General features: G+C 51.2%; 1 protein-coding gene across 1 annotated transcript in view; it reads left to right on the forward strand.

Annotated features, from left to right (window-relative positions):
* The first annotated feature begins 2,848 nt into the window (after window positions 1–2,848).
* LOC143981469 (uncharacterized) overlaps window positions 2,849–17,300 on the forward strand; it is a 67,886-nt gene continuing 53,434 nt past the window's right edge. Inside the window, exons 1-3 of the mRNA XM_077479349.1 lie at window positions 2,849–2,872; window positions 9,583–9,742; window positions 13,893–14,054. Of these exons, the coding sequence (XP_077335475.1) occupies window positions 2,849–2,872; window positions 9,583–9,742; window positions 13,893–14,054 (346 nt within the window). The remainder of the gene's footprint in view (window positions 2,873–9,582; window positions 9,743–13,892; window positions 14,055–17,300) is intronic.

A 17,300-nucleotide genomic window follows, 5' to 3' on the forward strand; every position in this document is an offset into this window, starting at 1 on the left:
TGTAGGTCTGGGGGGGTGTGTGGCTGGGTGTAGGTCTGGGGGGGTGTGTGGCTGGGTGTAGGTCTGGGGGGGTGTGTGGCTGGGTGTAGGTCTGGGGGGTGTGGCTGGGTGTAGGTCTCGGGGGTGGCTGGGTGTAGGTCTGGGGGGTGGGGGGGTGGTTGGGTGTAGGTCGGGTGGGGTGGTTGGGTGTAGGTCGGGGGGATGTAGGTCTGGGGGGGGTTGGGTGTAGGTCGGGGGGGTGTAGGTCGGGGGGGTGGTGGCTGGGTGCAGGTCGGGGGGGTGTGGCTGGGTGTAGGTCTGGGGGGGGGGTGTGGCTGGGTGTAGGTCTGGGGGGGGGGTGTGGCTGGGTGTAGGTCTGGGGGGGGTGTGTGGCTGGGTGTAGGTCTGGGGGGGGTGTGTGGCTGGGTGTAGGTCTGGGGGGGTGTGTGGCTGGGTGTAGGTCTGGGGGGTGTGTGGCTGGGTGTAGGTCTGGGGGGGTGTGTGGCTGGGTGTAGGTCTGGGGGGGTGTGTGGCTGGGTGTAGGTCTGGGGGGGTGTGTGGCTGGGTGTAGGTCTGGGGGGGTGTGTGGCTGGGTGTAGGTCTGGGGGGGTGTGTGGCTGGGTGTAGGTCTGGGGGGGTGTGTGGCTGGGTGTAGGTCTGGGGGGGTGTGGCTGGGTGTAGGTCTGGGGGGTGGGGGGGTGGTTGGGTGTAGGTCGGGTGGGGTGGTTGGGTGTAGGTCGGGGGGATGTAGGTCTGGGGGGGGTTGGGTGTAGGTCGGGGGGGTGTAGGTCGGGGGGGTGGTGGCTGGGTGCAGGTCTGAGGTGGTGCAGGTCTGAGGTGGTGCAGGTCTGGGGGGGGGGTGGCATTTTATTTTTATTTTTACTAGTAATGGTGGAGATCTCCCATGTACGCAAGTATCACAGGCTCCTCCCATGTACGTAAAGTATCACAGGGGGGTGTGGCTGGGTGTAGGTCTGGGGGGGTGTGGCTGGGTGTAGGTCTGGGGGGGTGTGGCTGGGTGTAGGTCTGGGGGTGTGTGGCTGGGTGTAGGTCTGGGGGGGGGGTGTGTGGCTGGGTGTAGGTCTGGGGGGGGTGTGGCTGGGTGTAGGTCTGGGGGGGGGGGGGTGTGGCTGGGTGTAGGTCTGGGGGGGTGTGGCTGGGTGTAGGTCGGGTGGGGTGGTTGGGTGTAGGTCGGGGGGTGTAGGTCTGGGGGGGGGGGTGGTGGCTGGGTGCAGGTCTGGGGGGGTGTGTGGCTGGGTGTAGGTCTGGGGGGGGGGTATTTGGGTGTAGGTCGGGGGGGATGTAGGTCTGGGGGGGGGGGGTTGGGTGTAGGTCGGGGGGTGTAGGTCTGGGGGGGGGGGGTGGTGGCTGGGTGCAGGTCTGGGGGGGTGCAGGTCTGGGGGGGTGCAGGTCTGAGGTGGTGCAGATCTGGGGGGGGGGGGTGGTTGGCTGGGTGCAGGTCTGAGGTGGTGCAGATCTGGGGGGGGGGGGGGGCATTTTATTTTTATTTTTACTAGTAATGGTGGAGATCTGCAAAAAATTTGTTTTTTTTTTGTTTTGTTTTTGTGACTGCGACTTTATGGCGGACACATCAGACAATTTTCACACATTTTTGGGACCATTGTCATTAATACAGCGATCGGTGCTATTAAAATTGCATTGATTTAATGTAAAAATGTCACTGGCAGTGAAGGGTTTAACACTAGGGGGCAGAGGAGGGGTAAATGTGTGTCCTAGTGTGCGTTCTAAATGAAGGGGGGAGGGGACTGTGTAGGGAAACGAACAGATCACTGTTCATACTCTGTCAGTTCACTCCTCAGAGAACCAGAAAATGTTTACAAACACTGCTCCCGATTCTCAGCGTGCCCCGAGTGATCGCGAGGAGCCCACTGGTGATCGCGACCGCCAAGAACTTGCATCGGCTCAGAGTGAGCGGGGGGGGGGGGGAGCAAGCGCCCCCTAGTGGCCGTTTGTTACTGACGTTACATAAAGGCGATTCGTGCAGTCGAGCCATATTGCCGCAGTATAACTGCGGCGGCTGCTCGGCAAGAGGTTAAAGGGGGGGGGGGGGGAAACCTTTTACATAGCCTGAGAACCGGAAGTGATGTCATGACATCTCTCCAGTCCTCCAAGGGCATAGAGAAGAGCGATTGGCCATCTTGCCATTGCTTATCTCTATGGGAAGACACTGTTGGAGCTGGATGGTTCTTGGGCTCAGCAATCAGTAGCCCGGGAATGGGTGGGTGGGGGGAGGGGGCACCTAAAACCAACACTTCTAAAAGTGATCCCGTGGCGAATGCACCGCAGGGATCGCTTTTAACTTTAAAGATCGGGGTTGGGGCATCTAGCTGCGGCCATAGCCCCGGTATTTTCCGTCAAAGTATTGATGTATTTTCCCAGCTGGGCGGTCGGTAAGTGGTTTTCACCTCCCTGTGCCAGAATCTCTTTAACCACTCGATGGCCGGCTACGTACCGCTACATTGTTGGTCTTCGAGGGCTTCTACCGGGAAGATCTCTGCAGCATTTTTATACAACTCACATTGTGTATATATATCCATATCTATATTCCGAAGAATAATTTTACCCCCTTAACTCAGGATGTGCATGAGGAAAATCCTCGCCCTTTGCAGCTACCAAATGAAACTTTGCGCCTCCCGGTGTTAGCGGTAAATTCTGCCCCCTTTAAAAACCCCGTCTGTCAGGAGTTATTTTTACATTTCTACTTTATTTCTGTTTTCCTTAGTTCCTGTTCATGTGTAGATGATAATGTGGGATCATGTGATGATTATTGATGGATGGAAAATATTTCACAACTTTACTAATATATATATATATTTATTTTTTGTTACTTTTTAAGGAAATGCACCCGATGTGGAGAGAGACCCTCGCTTGGGTAAGTTCCAGGAGCTACGGGCAAGGGGGATTTTACGGGTGTGGTGGTGCCTTAGCGTTATGGGGGTTCCGGAGAGCTCCATAGCAACTGTGGGGGTGTTGGAGTCTCTGGAGCACATTTATTAACCACTTTAAGACCGAGCCTCTTTTTCAGACTCCGTGTTTACAAGTTAACACTTTTTTTATTTTATTTTTTATTTTTTTTGCTAGAAGATTACTTAGAACCCCCCCAAACATTATACTTTTTTTTTTTTTTCCTAACACCCTATAAAGCAGTGATGGCGAACCTTGGCACCCCAAATGTTTTGGAACTACGTTTCCCATGATTCTCTGGCACTCTGCTGTGTAGAGGAGCATCATGGGATATGTATTTCCAAAACATCTGGGGTGCCGAGGTTCATCATCGCTGCCCTAGACAATAAAATTGCCGGGGGTTGCAATACTTTCTGTCACATCGTATTTGCGCAGCGGTCTTACAAGCGCACTTTTTTTTTTTCTTTTTTTTTTTTCTTTTTTTTTTTTTTTTTAAATACACTTTTTTGAATGAAAAAATAAGATAACAGTAAAGTTAGCCCAATTTTTTTTTTGCATCATGAAAGATAATGTTACGCCAAGTAAATTGATACCCAACATGTCACACTTCAAAATTGCGCCCCGCTCGTGGAATGGAGACAAATATTTACCCTTAAAAATCTCCATAGGTGTCTGTGACAGACCTGGCTGGGACAGAGGCTCTTGGAGGGCACTGAATGCCAGCCTCTTGGCGACCGATCATGGGCCCTGGCATTTGGGGGAACGGTGCTCTTTGTGAGCTGTATGCCTAGGAACCCCTGAGGTGGTTTTACTTGGATTCAGGTCCACAGACTCTGGATATGTAAATGCCATGTTAGCAATAGACTGAAGCACACTATTGGGACACAAACTCTTAGATGCTAATATCATCACCTCCAGCCACCCGTCTGTTGTCTTGTATAATGTAAATGAGTCTAGTCTGGCTTGACACAGATTCTAAATAGTATTTCACCTATTGTTTTGTTGTTTGTGCTAATTACCCTGCAATTGAATGAAGGAGTCCAGTGTTGATTACTTAATTAGCTCATGCTAATTAAGTTAGGTTTTAGCCATCCTGCTGCATATATTTTGTGTGAGATCTCAAATAAAGGCTATTCCTGATGTACTCCAAGACTGGTGTTGTCTAGTTCTTGGGGGTTCCTATAGCCAGATCCATTGGACTCGTGTTCCAGGACTTAGGAAGCGGTATACTGACGGAAACACTCAATCGAAGTGTGGGGGGATTAGATCCGTCACATTGTTGGCAAGCAGTGGGACACTTCCTGCAGTCTGGGACATCCAAACCTCCACCTGGATCCAAGGTCCAGATAGCAGGAGAGGAGGAGAGGTACAGATACCAGCCGCCATGGAAGAGATGTTCAGAAGGAGGTTGCGAGAGATGCAGCTACAGCACAGAGGACCAGTATCAGAGCAGGTCCTGCTGGGATGGTTTGATTCTATTCGCTGCGGACTCTGGAAGGAAGCGCTAGCCCGTGAGCAGCATCACCAGGGAAAAGTTCTCCCCTCCAACCAGGAAAGGTCCTGGTCACAGTATGGGTTGCGGGTGCTGTTTTTTGGAGAAAAACCGCACAAGGAGCAGACAGCTGAATTAAGCAGGCTGGTCTGGGCAGAGATGAAGCTGGATGAGAGTTACAGAGCCCTCCGGTGGCATGTATCCCAAGCATGTCCCTGGATATGACATCCCAACGGAAGGCTTAAGCTACTGCGGCCTGGGACAGTTGTATGTGAAGCTGACAGGGGACTCTAACTTTGGGAGTGATTTGGAGTGGCGGTTGGATGAAATCATGGATTTCAGAGAAGGGTTACTGAACATCGCGGAAGTGCACTGGGCACTGGAAGATTTGGAGTTTCCGGCAGTTCAGGAATGGGAGCTGGAGATCGCCTACAGACGGCTGCTGGACTCCCTTTGCCTGGGACTATCAGGAAATACCCGTTGACAACTCTGAAATCCTGGCTGAAGAGTCGGCAATGTGGCAGAGTAACAGTGTGCTTTGCCAACCTGCCCCCACAGCTATGGACACGGAGGTCTTATGGCGGATGCAGCAAGTGCTGACTGACCTTGATGATCCTGTTTCTGCATGGGATGATCTTGGATGGAGGAATGTGCCTGTCCAGTAGCATGCCAGAGAAACGGCAGTGGAAAATCTGGAGATTGCCATCCCCAAAGCTGAAGTGCTGACAACAGGGCAGAGCTTTGTTAACCTCTGCCCAGCACCGATAGCATCTTCTGGGTTCCACGGACAGGAGATGGTGAACCTCTATTCCCAGACACCAGTTGCAGAGACAGGGGATTTGATAGACTTTTCTGCTGAGGAAGAAGAACCTGATGAACCTCCAGCAGAAGAGCTGGTATTAGGGCCAAACTTCCCTGTGCTCTGCCCAGCGCCAACAGCCGTATCTCTGGAATTACAAGGAACTTCCCCAGCTGAGGTGCTGGTCACCGGACAGAGGATCCAAGACCTCTGCCCCACACCTGTGCCAGTTCCGGAGGCTCCGGGTGAGAAGGTGGCGATAACTTCCCAGCAGCAGATACAGGGGGAGAAGTGAGAGGAGGTGTTTGTTGTCCCTCCTCAGCAATCAGACAGGGTGGAGAAAGCAGTCTTTCCTCCCCAAAGATCCATGCACCTGGGAGACAGTACCACAGACATGTCGTCCCAGGAGCCAGATGAGGGAAAGGGAAGCGGCCAGCTCACCTCCCCAATGGCAACTACAGTTTGGGAGTGGAGGAATCCAGCCTCTTGCCCCAACAGTTAGCCAAAGCGGAGGATGTGGAGTCCCCAGCAGAAATGCTGGCAACAGGGCAGAGTGCTATCAAACCCTGCCCAGCACCGGCAGCAAATGTGGAGTTCCAGGGAGCTGGGGCAGTCGGCTCATCTCTCCAGCCACAGATTACAAAATGTATGGACTTAATGGACTGTTTATCAGCGGATGTTATGGATTACTCATCACCTGCCCAAGTACTTACAGCAGGACAGAGTACTACAGACCCCTGCTCCACACTCGTGGCAGTTTTGGAGGCCCAAGGTGAGCAGGTGATGGTCCCTCTCTCCCAGTGGATTTCAGAGATTCAGGGAGGAGCAGGCCTAAGGACAGAATGCTACTGGCCTCTACACACAACTGCAGCTTGAGCTGATATTGGTGGATGGGACTTCATTCTCCACTGGTATACCCCAGGGATGCTGGGCGGTCGGCCCAGATCCCCAACAGCTTGATGGCGTTAGCCCAGTCACCCTGTCTTCTCTCCAGCGGCTAAAAAGACTCCAAGGAGAAGGGCCAGTCCAGGCCTTTTCCCAGCGGCGGATATGTTCTCTGAGCGAGGCAGAGGTTGGCTGGGTGAGGAATACTCTGGAACAATTTGTTTGGGGTACTGTGTGGATACCAGCATTAGAGGACTGGAATCGCTGACTAACTTCGGAGTAAACCCGTCTGGTGTCTCCTCCTGTGTTAGTCTCCTGCCAAAAGGGGAGACGTGACAGATCTAGCTGGGACAGAGGCTCTTGGAGGGGACTGAATGCCAGGCTCTTGCCTTGCGATTATGGTCCCTGTCACCAGCCCATCGGCATATAATATATGTTGGGTTGTTTGTTTTCCAAAATGAGGTCATTTTGTGGGTAATTCCATTGTCCTGGTGCTCCAGGGCCTTCAAAAGTGTGCTAGGAATGAAATGAGGTGTCATTTATGCTCCAATGCCTGAAGGTACTACTTCAATGTTGGGCCTCTGTATGTGGTCAGGCTGTGTAAAAGTCTCAAATGTGGTATTGTCATACTTGGGAGGAGTAGCCAAATGTGTTTTGGGGTGTCATTTTTGCTATATACATGCTACGTGTTCGAGATATATTATAAATTGACAACTTTGTGTAAAAAAAAAAAAAAAAAAAAAAAAAAAATGCTTTTTCTTTTTTCTCTTCTTTTTTTTTTTTTTTCCATGTTTTCCAAAAACTTCGGGAAAAAAATGAACCATTCAAAAGACTCATTTCTGCCTCATAGAATATACGTTTGGGTGTCTGCTTTCCAAAATGGGGTCATTTTGTGGGCAATTCCATTGTTCTGGTGCTCCAGGGCCTTCAAAAGTGTAATAGGTGGTTGTGAAATGAGATGTCATTTATGCTCATAGAACGTCTGAAGGTGCTAATTCAGTGTTGGTCCTCTGTATGTGGCCTCGCTGTGTAAAAGTCTCACACATGTGGTATCGATATACTTGGGAAGAATAGCAGAATGTATTTTGGGGTGTAATTTGTTGTATACATATGCTGTGTGTGTGAGAAATGACCTGATGACATTTTTATTTATTTTTTTTGTAAAAAATAATAAAAAATAACATTTTACAAAGAATTGTGGGGAAAAAATGACAACTTAAAAAAATAAAGAAACTCCCCATGCAACTTAATACCTCGGAATGTCTACTTTCTAAAAGGGGTCATTTGGGGCGGTATTTGTACTTTCCTGACTTCTAAAGCTGGCCATACACCTATAGTTTAGCTGCAGATTTTTTATGGTTGGCTGGAAAAAGTGGGAGATTCCTCCATCCACACAGTTTAGCGAACATGGAGAAATCTGTTGCACTTTTTCCATCTAACCATAGAAAATCTGCAGATAATCTGTAGGTGTATGGCCAGCTTTAGTGTCTCAAGAAATGAGATACACCTGATATACTGAAGGCCTGATCAGATGTGATCAGTTTTCAGTGATTGGCACCATAGTTTGTAGACTCTATAACTTTCATAAAGATCAAATAATATCCACTAATTTGGGTTATTTTTACCAAAGATATGTAGCAGTATACATTTTGGCCAAAATTTATGAAGAAAAATTACTAATTAGCAAAATTTATGACAAAGAAAAAAGCATTTTTTTTTCACAATTTTTAATTTTTTTTAAATTTTTTTTTATTTTTCTTCATTTATAGCACAAAAAAATAAAAAAACCCACTAGTGCTTAAATACCACCAAAAGAAAGCTCTATTTCTGTGGGGGGAAAGGACACAAGTTTCATATGGGTACAGTGTTGCGTGACTGAGTAATTGTCATTCAAACTGAGAGCGCTGGAAATTGGTCTGGGCAGGAAGGGGGGGGTGTAAGTGCTCGGTATTGAGGTGGTTAAAGGCACTTGATTGATTTTCTGTACACCACCGTTCAGCTGTGATGTATATAGACACAGACAGAGACCTGCTGAAAATGTCTGCACAGCAATGCTCTGCAACTCTCACCTGTTCTAATTGTACAGGACCCACAGATTGCCCTTGTGGAGACCGGCGTTGTGTTGATGTGGATGAGATCTCGAGGAGAAAAAAATCTCTCCGACTTGCATCAGATTTTAGTTTTATAGTACATGCTGACCCCCAAAGGAGCTGCTGGTTTGATTGGGCTTACCGTTCCCTTCTTCACCTTGATTTGTGTCTAGGGGTTTCCCATGGTAGACGGCCCAGAAGCTTTAGAGACTGACAACAGATCCGCTTAAAGGGATTTTTATTTGCAAAAAACTTAGTTAAGGAACAGTCTCTTAGTATAGGATCAGAGGGTTAGGAGAAAAGTTCAGGTACTCTTAGTGTCCAAAGTCAATAATAAAGAACTCTCTTACTTTGACTAAATCCAGAGATTAGCCATTCACAGCTGGATGATCACTCTAGTTGGACAGTCCCTCTCTTACAAGGCCTAGCAGCCAACAGGGAGCTTAAATCAGGAATAAGTCTCTGCCACAGACTTTGTTGTAGAACACGTAGGAAACTAGGACTTGTAGAACACTCGTGTGGCACCTGGATCTTTCAGCCAGCTTGGCGATATCCATGAGACTGGATTCACGTAGGTCCTTCAGCCCCTACGGGCTCTTGCTAAGAAGCCAACCCGTGCGTGGCCTTCTTCTGAAGAGTCCTCCCCCGGATAGCTACGAAGTTGCTGGGCCTCTCCACAACCGGAGACTGCACCGGACCACCTCCGAATCCTTTCATTAGTTTCCCTGCCTCGGGCTAGCCAGCCCCGAGATGTAAAGTCAGGTGGATCTGCACCCCAGGCCCCCCTTCCTGGGGGCTGGTCAGGAGGACCAGGACCATGGAGTCAGAACATACTTCTGGACCGGAACCCAGAACCACGTGACCTCCGCATCTTAAGTAAAGAAAGCACAGCAAGAGTGACACTCCCACTGGGCGGGCTCCAAGAGAAAGTAACCTTAAAGCACCCAACCAGACTGTTTCCATGCCTGCCAGAAGAGACAGCGCCCCCTATGACCAGGCTGAACATCCTATAGTCCAGTCAGACTGATGCTGAGGTCCAATTTTGGAACAATTAAACCCAAAGCAAACTGCAGTTTAGGTGTAACTTTACATTTCAAAACCTAGTGTATGCTCTTCAGGAGCCGGCGCTACATACAGAAGAATGCAAGTGGACAACACTGGCTGTGCTACACACGCCCAGTCCTCCACCCCTCCATGCTGTGTACACAATTTAAAATGCTATTACTGTGTTTATTATTTTTATTTAAAAAAAATGTCCTCCTTGCCTCCTCTGTGTAATGGTTTTGCACAGAGCAACCCAGATCCTCTTCTCAGGGTACTCCTGGCCCCTGCCGAGTGCCCCCCACAGCAGGCAGCTTGTTATGGGGGGGGGGGGTACTGAAGCCAAACCACTGTTCTGTGTGCCTATTCAGACACTGAGCCACGGCTTGGCTCAGGACAGAGTGACTATTGATAGAACCAATGGAGTGCTGACCATAAGAGACCTGCGTATAGAGGACTCCGGGCTCTACAGGGCGGAGGCGTTGGTGAATGATGGTTATTGGAACACAGAGATAACACTCACTGTACGAGGTAAATCCTCTTACCAAAACTTCATAGAAGTGCCTAGGGTGTGCGTTGTGTATCCCTCTACCCTTCATATTAGTGCCTAGGGCGTGCGTTGTATGTCTCTCTACCGTTCATAGAAGTGCCTAGGGTGTGCGTTGTGTGTCCCGTCCCCCCCCTCCCCCTCCCCCTGTCCATTGTGGATTATATAAAGTTTCTCTTTATAAGCAAATGATTCCATTTTCTAATAAACACAATGGCAGCTCTCTTGTATAATGCCGGGAAAAGCGCGCTTGTTGGGGCAGTGACGGTGTTGGTAGGGCAGGAAAGTGGTGTCAGTAGTTTATTACAAATTTTTTATTTTTTTTTTCTATATTTTTTGGGGGGGCTTTGGTGAGATATCAGAGGTCTAAATAGGCCCCTGACATCTCCCCTTTGTGACAGAGGAAAGGACTGAGGACACGGATTCCCCAATCCCTTTCTCAGCACTAAAGATGTATGAACAGGAGACAGAAGCTCCTCTCCATTCATAAACTGAGCGGATTAAAGAGAGGTCACTCTGCTCAGTAATCACAGGACACAGGAGCGATCTCACTTGCTGTGTCCTATTACTAGTTACCCCCCCCCCCCCCCCCGCAGTCGGCAGGAGAGGAGGGGAGCCGGCTGCGGGGAGGGGAGGTGTGGGGCCAGAGGAGGACATGGAGGGGACCAGAGAAGAATAAGGAGGGGGATGGTGAAGGACACAGAGGGGGCCGGGGGAGGAGCAGCAGGGGATGATTGGTGTGCAGCAGGAGGGACAGCTGGGATCACCGATCTCCTTGTATAGCTTTTTAGCTGACAGCCGCGGGAGGGAGAGGAGGAGAAGCGGCTGTCAGCTAAAAATCTATACAAAGGAGGTCTGTGATCACAGGTTGTTGCCAGCTCCACCGATCATTCCTGGAGATCGGGAGGCTCTTGCGGGTGTGCGGGAGCCGCCGCAGAAATGTGGGAGTCTCCCGCACTTTACGGGAGAATTGAGATGTCGGTCATGTGCAGAGTCATGTGGCAAGTGTCTTGTGAGACACAAAGGACTCACAATTTGAGCACCACTTGCATGGCTCTGAACACGATCGTGTGCACATTCCAGCTGCTACCAGTGACACGAGCCGTACTCCATCATGGCTCAGTGGGGCATCGTTTTTGTATGGTTATACTATGGTTCCCATGTAGGCAGATCTGCTTCCTTTAGGAGTTTAGATGCGGTCGCCATGGAGTGGCCAGTCCCTTGGTGAGACATAAACATCCTTAAAAGAGCAAACAGATTGCCCGTGTCCACGGGAAGGTTTCCGCATCCAATGGTCTTCTACCAATGTCTGTATGTGTGAATACCCTCACATGAGTGTATTACAGCAAAACTGACACTGGGGGGGGGGGGGGGGGGGGGCATCTGACAACATACATTAATAAAAATTTCCACAACTTCCTCCCCAGTACTTTAAAGCGTGAGTCCGTCGGGAGTCCCCCGTTTTTTTTGTTTATTTGTTTTGTTTTTAAAGCCAGCAGCTACAAATACTGCAGCTGCTGACTTTTAAAATAGTGACACTTACCTGTCCAGCGCGCCCGTGATCGGCACCCGAAGCCGATCTCTCGATCGTCTCTCAGGTGCTGCCGCCGCCATCTTGGGTATGGGAATCAGGAAGTGGAGCCTTTCGGCTTCATTTCCCGGTTCCCTACTGCGCATGCGCGAGTCGCGATGCGCCAAAAGGATGGTCCCCGCTGTCTCTGGGATCCGTGTGTTTCCCAGCAGGCAGCTGGGGGATCTTCGGAAAGGGGCGTAGATTCTGTGGAAAGGGGCGTACCTTCTGCAGAATCTATGCCGGAAGTGGGTGCAGATACCTGTACTGTACAGGTACCTGCACCCCCCTCCCCCCTGAAAGGTGCCAATTGTGGCGCCGGAGGGGGGGGGATTCCAATGAGCGGAAGGTCCACTTTAGGGTGGAGCGCCGCTTTAAGGCAGTTTCTTACAATGACAGATAGGAGTTGCTGTGTAAATATATCATTTGTAGAATGGACCAGCATCAGATGTAGTGTTTATAAACATTGTTCACACAAGAGGGAGCTATACAAAGAACATTGTTTATCCACTTCAGCTCCAGAAGGCTTTACCCCCCCCCCACCCCACTTCCCCCTTATGACCAGGCCATTGTTTGCTATTCATTACTGTGCCAATTTAACTGACATATTGCACGATCATGCATTCATCAACATTGTACACACATGACACTTTTACTGTTTTATTTTTTTACACAGCTTTTATTTATTTTTTATTTTTTTGGTGTTATTTGATCACCCGGGGTTTTTTATTTTTTGTGATATAAACAAAAGGACTGAACGTTTTTTGGGGTTTCTGCTATTAAACACATTCAATAAAATATTTTAAAAATCCAATTTCTTCATACATTTAGGTTAATATGTATTCCGCTACAAAAATAAAAAGATCCCAATAAGTGTGTGTGTGTGTGTGTGTGTGTGTGTGTGTATGTATATGTATATATATATATATATATATATATATATATATATATATATATATATATATATATATATGTGTATGTATGTATTTGGTTTGCATACAAAAAGTTTTTTCTGGGGTCTACAAAGTGTTTGTTTTTTTTGTACTACGAATGGCGGTGATCAGTTCCGCTTGCGTATGGGCGGTCGTGGTTTCAATGTGGCAGTCTGGTTCTGTTCACCACCAGTTCAGGTGTTGTCCAGGTGCAATTTTTTTTTTTTTTTTCATTTTTTCTTTTTTGCCTGGAATCGCACCCAAACCAGACGTAAACCCACACAGGACTCTTTATCTGCACTGCGACAACCACCCCCCCCCCCCCCCCCCACCGCCCCACGTGTGTGAAAATCGGCGGCATTGAGAAATTTGCTAAATCGTATGCAGTTCAAATCACATCCAATAGTGCAGCGGACAATCTGACACTAACTGGGGGGGGGGGGAGGAGACTAACTGATACTCTGATACTGACATCACAGTGGCACTAATTCAGTGATACTATACACCAGGGATATGCAATTAGTGGACCTCCAGCTGTTGCAGAACTACAACTCCCATGAGGCATAGCAAGACTCTGACAGCCACAAGCATGACACCCAGAGGCAGAGGAATGATGGGACTTGTAGTTTTGCAACAGCTGGAGGTCCACTAATTGCATATGCCTGCTATACACTGTCACTGTACTAATGACACGGGCAGGGAAGATCTCTGAGAAACTGACAGATCATGCCCTCTGTACACAGCTCTGTGATGTGATTGGACACAGCCAATCGGCACATCCTGGCCATCAATCTTTGACCAGGACTTGCTGACAGGGTCTCGATGTGTACAGTTCCAGTGGAAGCTGGGGGAGGGGGGGGGGGTGCTCGCTCATGTGTAAACCTGGAAGTGGACAGCAATGTATCCGTACATCGCTTTCCCTAGAGCAGTCCGGAGTACAATGCAGGGCGGGTGTTAAGTGGTTATAAAAATGACATCTCTCTATCTCCTGTCTGATCAATGTTTATAAACAATGTTACTTTGTATCTCCCCATCTCCTGTCTGATCAATGTTTATAAACAATGTTACTTTGTATCTCCCCATCTCCTGTCTGATCATTGTTTATGAACAATGTTGCTTTCTTTAAGTGACGTTGTTTATAAACTGATCAGACAGGAGATGGGTAGATACAAAGTAACATTGTTTATACACATAATCTACCTTTTACCACTTGCCGACCGGCTCCTGTACGTATACCTCTTCAAACGGCCGACATATATCTCAGTAACGGCAGCAGCTCTACACTCACTGAGGCAGCAGAGGTGGAGCCGTTGTCTCCTGCTACTTTCAGTCTAATTCTGAGAGCGGGTGCAGGGCTGAGCTGTATTGTGTGTGTCAATAGATGCACATAGCCCAGCTACGGTGGTGAGCTCACATGTGCCCCCATAGGAAGCTGAGAAGAGGGGGGTAGAGAGCAACAATAGGGGACCCCAGAAGAGAATTGGGGCCTTTCTATGCAAAACCATTGCACAGAGAAGGTAAGTATAACCTGTTCTGTGTTCTTTGAAAAGCTTTTACCTGAAGGGTCCCCACCATCCCTGGGGTCCTTTTTATGTAACTGTTAAATCACTGATCCCTTATCATTTTTTTCAGAGCGTTCCCCCTGCATCACCGTGAAGTTCCCGACAAAGGATCAGCCAAAAGGAAAAGTTAAAACACGTCTGACTATACATGATGTGAAGCCTGAGGAACACCACTATTATGTTCTGAAGGTTCTCCAGTCTGATGGGAAAAAAGATGTAATTGCTATAAAAGGTATGGAATTGCTTTGTGTTAATATATGCTCCCCTCGGCACTCCTCCCAGCGCCTCCTCCCCCCTCGCTCAGCACTCCTCCCCTCCTGACCCACCGCTCTCTTCCTTCCTGGCGCTCTCTTCCTTCCTTCCTGGCACTCTTTCTTCCTGGCACTCTCTTCCTTCCTTTCTTCCCGGCGCTATCTTCCTTCCTTTCTTCCCGGCGCTCTCTTCCTTCCTTTCTTCCTGGCGCTCTCTTCCTTCCTTCCTTTCTTCCCGGCGCTCTCTTCCTTTCTTCCCGGCGCTCTCTTCCTTCCTTTCTTCCCGGCGCTCTCTTCCTTCCTTCCTTCCCGGCGCTCTCTTCCTTCCTTCCTTCCCGGCGCTCTCTTCCTTCCTTCCTTCCCGGCGCTCTCTTCCTTCCTTCCTTTCTTCCCGGCGCTCTCTTCCTTCCTTCCTTTCTTCCCGGCGCTCTCTTCCTTCCTTCCTTTCTTCCCGGCGCTCTCTTCCTTCCTTCCTTCCTTTCTTCCCGGCGCTCTCTTCCTTCCTTCCTTCCTTCCCGGCGCTCTCTTCCTTCCTTCCTTCCTTCCTGGCGCTCTCTTCCTTCCTTCCTTCCTTCCCGGCGCTCTCTTCCTTCCTTCCCGGTGCTCTCTTCCTTCCCGGCGCTCTCTTCCTTCCTTCCCGGTGCTCTCTTCCTTCCCGGCGCACACTTCCTTCCTTCCTGGCGCTCTCTTCCTTCCTTCCTTCCTTCCCGGCGCTCTCTTCCTTCCTTCCTTCCCGGCGCTCTCTTCCTTCCTTTCCTCCTTCCCGGCGCTCTCTTCCTTCCTTCCTTCCCGGCACTCTCTTCCTTCCTTCCTTTCTTCCCGGCGCTCTCTTCCTTCCTTTCTTCCCGGCGCTCTCTTCCTTCCTTCCTTTCTTCCCGGCGCTCTCTTCCTTCCTTCCTTTCTTCCCGGCGCTCTCTTCCTTCCTTCCTTCCTTTCTTCCCGGCGCTCTCTTCCTTCCTTCCTTCCCGGCGCTCTCTTCCTTCCTTCCTTCCTTCCCGGCGCTCTCTTCCTTCCTTCCCGGTGTTCTCTTCCTTCCCGGCGCTCTCTTCCTTCCTTCCCGGCGCACACTTCCTTCCTTCCCGGCGCTCTCTTCCTTCCTTCCCGGCGCTCTCTTCCTTCCTTCCTTCCTGGCGCTCTCTTCCTTCCTTCCTTCCCGGCGCTCTCTTCCTTCCTTCCTTCCCGGCGCTCTCTTCCTTCCTTTCCTCCTTCCCGGCGCTCTCTTCCTTCCTTCCCTCCTTCCCGGCGCTCTCTTCCTTCCTTCCCTCCTGCCCGGCGCTCTCTTCCTTCCTTCTCTCCTGCCCGGCGCTCTCTTCCTTCCTTCCCTTCTGCCCGGCGCTCTCGTCCTTCCTTCCCTCCTGCCCGGCGCTCTCGTCCTTCCTTCCCTCCTTCCCTGCGCTCTCTTCCTTCCTTCCTTCCTTCCCTCCTGCCCGGCGCTCTCTTCCTTCCTTCCCTCCTGCCCGGCGCTCTCTTCCTTCCTTCCCTTCTGCCCGGCGCTCTCTTCCTTCCTTCCTTCCCTCCTGCCCGGTGCTCTCGTCCTTCCTTCCCTCCTGCCTGGCGCTCTCATCCTTCCTTCCCGGTGCTCTCTTCCTTCCTTCCCTCCTTCCTGGTGCTCTATTCCTTCCCTCCTTCCTGGTGCTCTATTCCTTCCCTCCTTCCTGGCGCTCTCTTCCTTCCTTCCCTCCTTCCTGGTGCTCTATTCCTTCCCTCCTTCCTGGCGCTCTCTTCCTTCCCTCCTTCCTGGCGCTCTCTTCCTTCCCTCCTTCCTGGCGCTCTCTTCCTTCCCTCCTTCCTGGCGCTCTCTTCCTTCCTTCCCGGCGCTCTTTCTTCCTTCCTGGCGCTCCCTTCCTTCCTTCCCGGCGCTCTCTTCCTTCCTTCCTTCCCGGCGCTCTCTTCCTTCCTTCCTTCCCGGCGCTCTCTTCCTTCCTTCCCGGCGCTCTCTTCCTTCCTTCCCGGCGCTCTCTTCCTTCCTTCCCGGCGCTCTCTTCCTTCCCTCGTTCCCGGCGCTCTCTTCTTTCCTTCCTTCCCTCCTGCCCGGCGCTCTCTTCCTTCCTTCCCTCCTTCCTGCCCGGCGCTCTCTTCCTTCCTTCCCTCCTTCCTGCCCGGCGCTCTCGTCCTTCCTTCCCTCCTGCCCGGCGCTCTCTTCCTTCCTTCCCTCCTGCCCGGCGCTCTCTTCCTTCCTTCCCTCCTGCCCGGCGCTCTCTTCCTTCCTTCCCTCCTGCCCGGCGCTCTCGTCCTTCCTTCCCTCCTGCCGGGCGCTCTCTTCCTTCATTCCTTCCCTCCTGCCGGGCGCTCTCTTCCTTCCTTCCTTCCCTCCTGCCCGGCGCTCTCTTCCTTCCTTCCTTCCCTCCTACCCGGCGCTCTCTTCCTTCCTTCCTTCCCTCCTACCCGGCGCTCTCTTCCTTCCTTCCTTCCCTCCTACCCGGCGCTCTCGTCCTTCCTTCCTTCCTTCCCTCCTGCCCGGCGCTCTCGTCCTTCCTTCCCTCCCTCCTGCCCGGCGCTCTTGTCCTTCCTTCCTTCCTTCCTGCCCGGCGCTCTCGTCCTTCCTTCCCTCCTTCCTGGCTCTCTCTTCCTTCCTTCCTTCCTTCCCGGCGCTCTCTTCCTTCCTTCCTTCCCGGTGCTCTCTTCCTTCCCGGCACTCTCTTCCTTCCTTCCTTCCTTCCCGGCGCTCTCTTCCTTCCTTCCTTCCTTCCCGGCGCTCTCTTCCTTCCTTCCTTCCCGGCGCTCTCTTCCTTCCTTCCTTCCTTCCTTCCTTCCCGGCGCTCTCTTCCTTCCTTCCTTCCCGGCGCTCTCTTCCTTCCTTCCCGGCACTCTCTTCCTTCCTTCCCGGCGCTCTCTTCCTTCCTTCCTTCACGGCGCTCACTTCCTTCCTTCCTTCCCGGCGCTCTCTTCCTTCCTTCCCTCCTTCCCGGCGTTCTCTTCCTTCCTTCCTTCCCGGCGCTCTCTTCTTTCCTTCCTTCCCTCCTGCCAGGCGCTCTCGTCCTTCCTTCCCTCCTGCCCGGCGCTCTCGTCCTTCCTTCCGTCCTGCCCGGCGCTCTCGTCCTTCCTTCCCGGCGCTCCCTTCCCTCCTGCCCGGCGCTCTCTTCCTTCCTTCCTTCCCTCCTGCCCGGCGCTCTCGTCCTTCCTTCCCTCCTGCCCGGCGCTCTCGTCCTTCCTTCCCGGCGCTCCCTTCCCTCCTGCCCGGCGCTCTCTTCCTTCCTTCCTTCCCTCCTGCCCGGCGCTCTCGTCCT

The sequence above is a fragment of the Lithobates pipiens genome, unplaced genomic scaffold (genome assembly GCF_037356315.1).
Source record: "Lithobates pipiens isolate NorthernLeopardFrog02 unplaced genomic scaffold, aLitPip1_a1.2 Scaffold_16, whole genome shotgun sequence".
NCBI classification, from domain to species: Eukaryota; Metazoa; Chordata; class Amphibia; order Anura; family Ranidae; genus Lithobates; species Lithobates pipiens.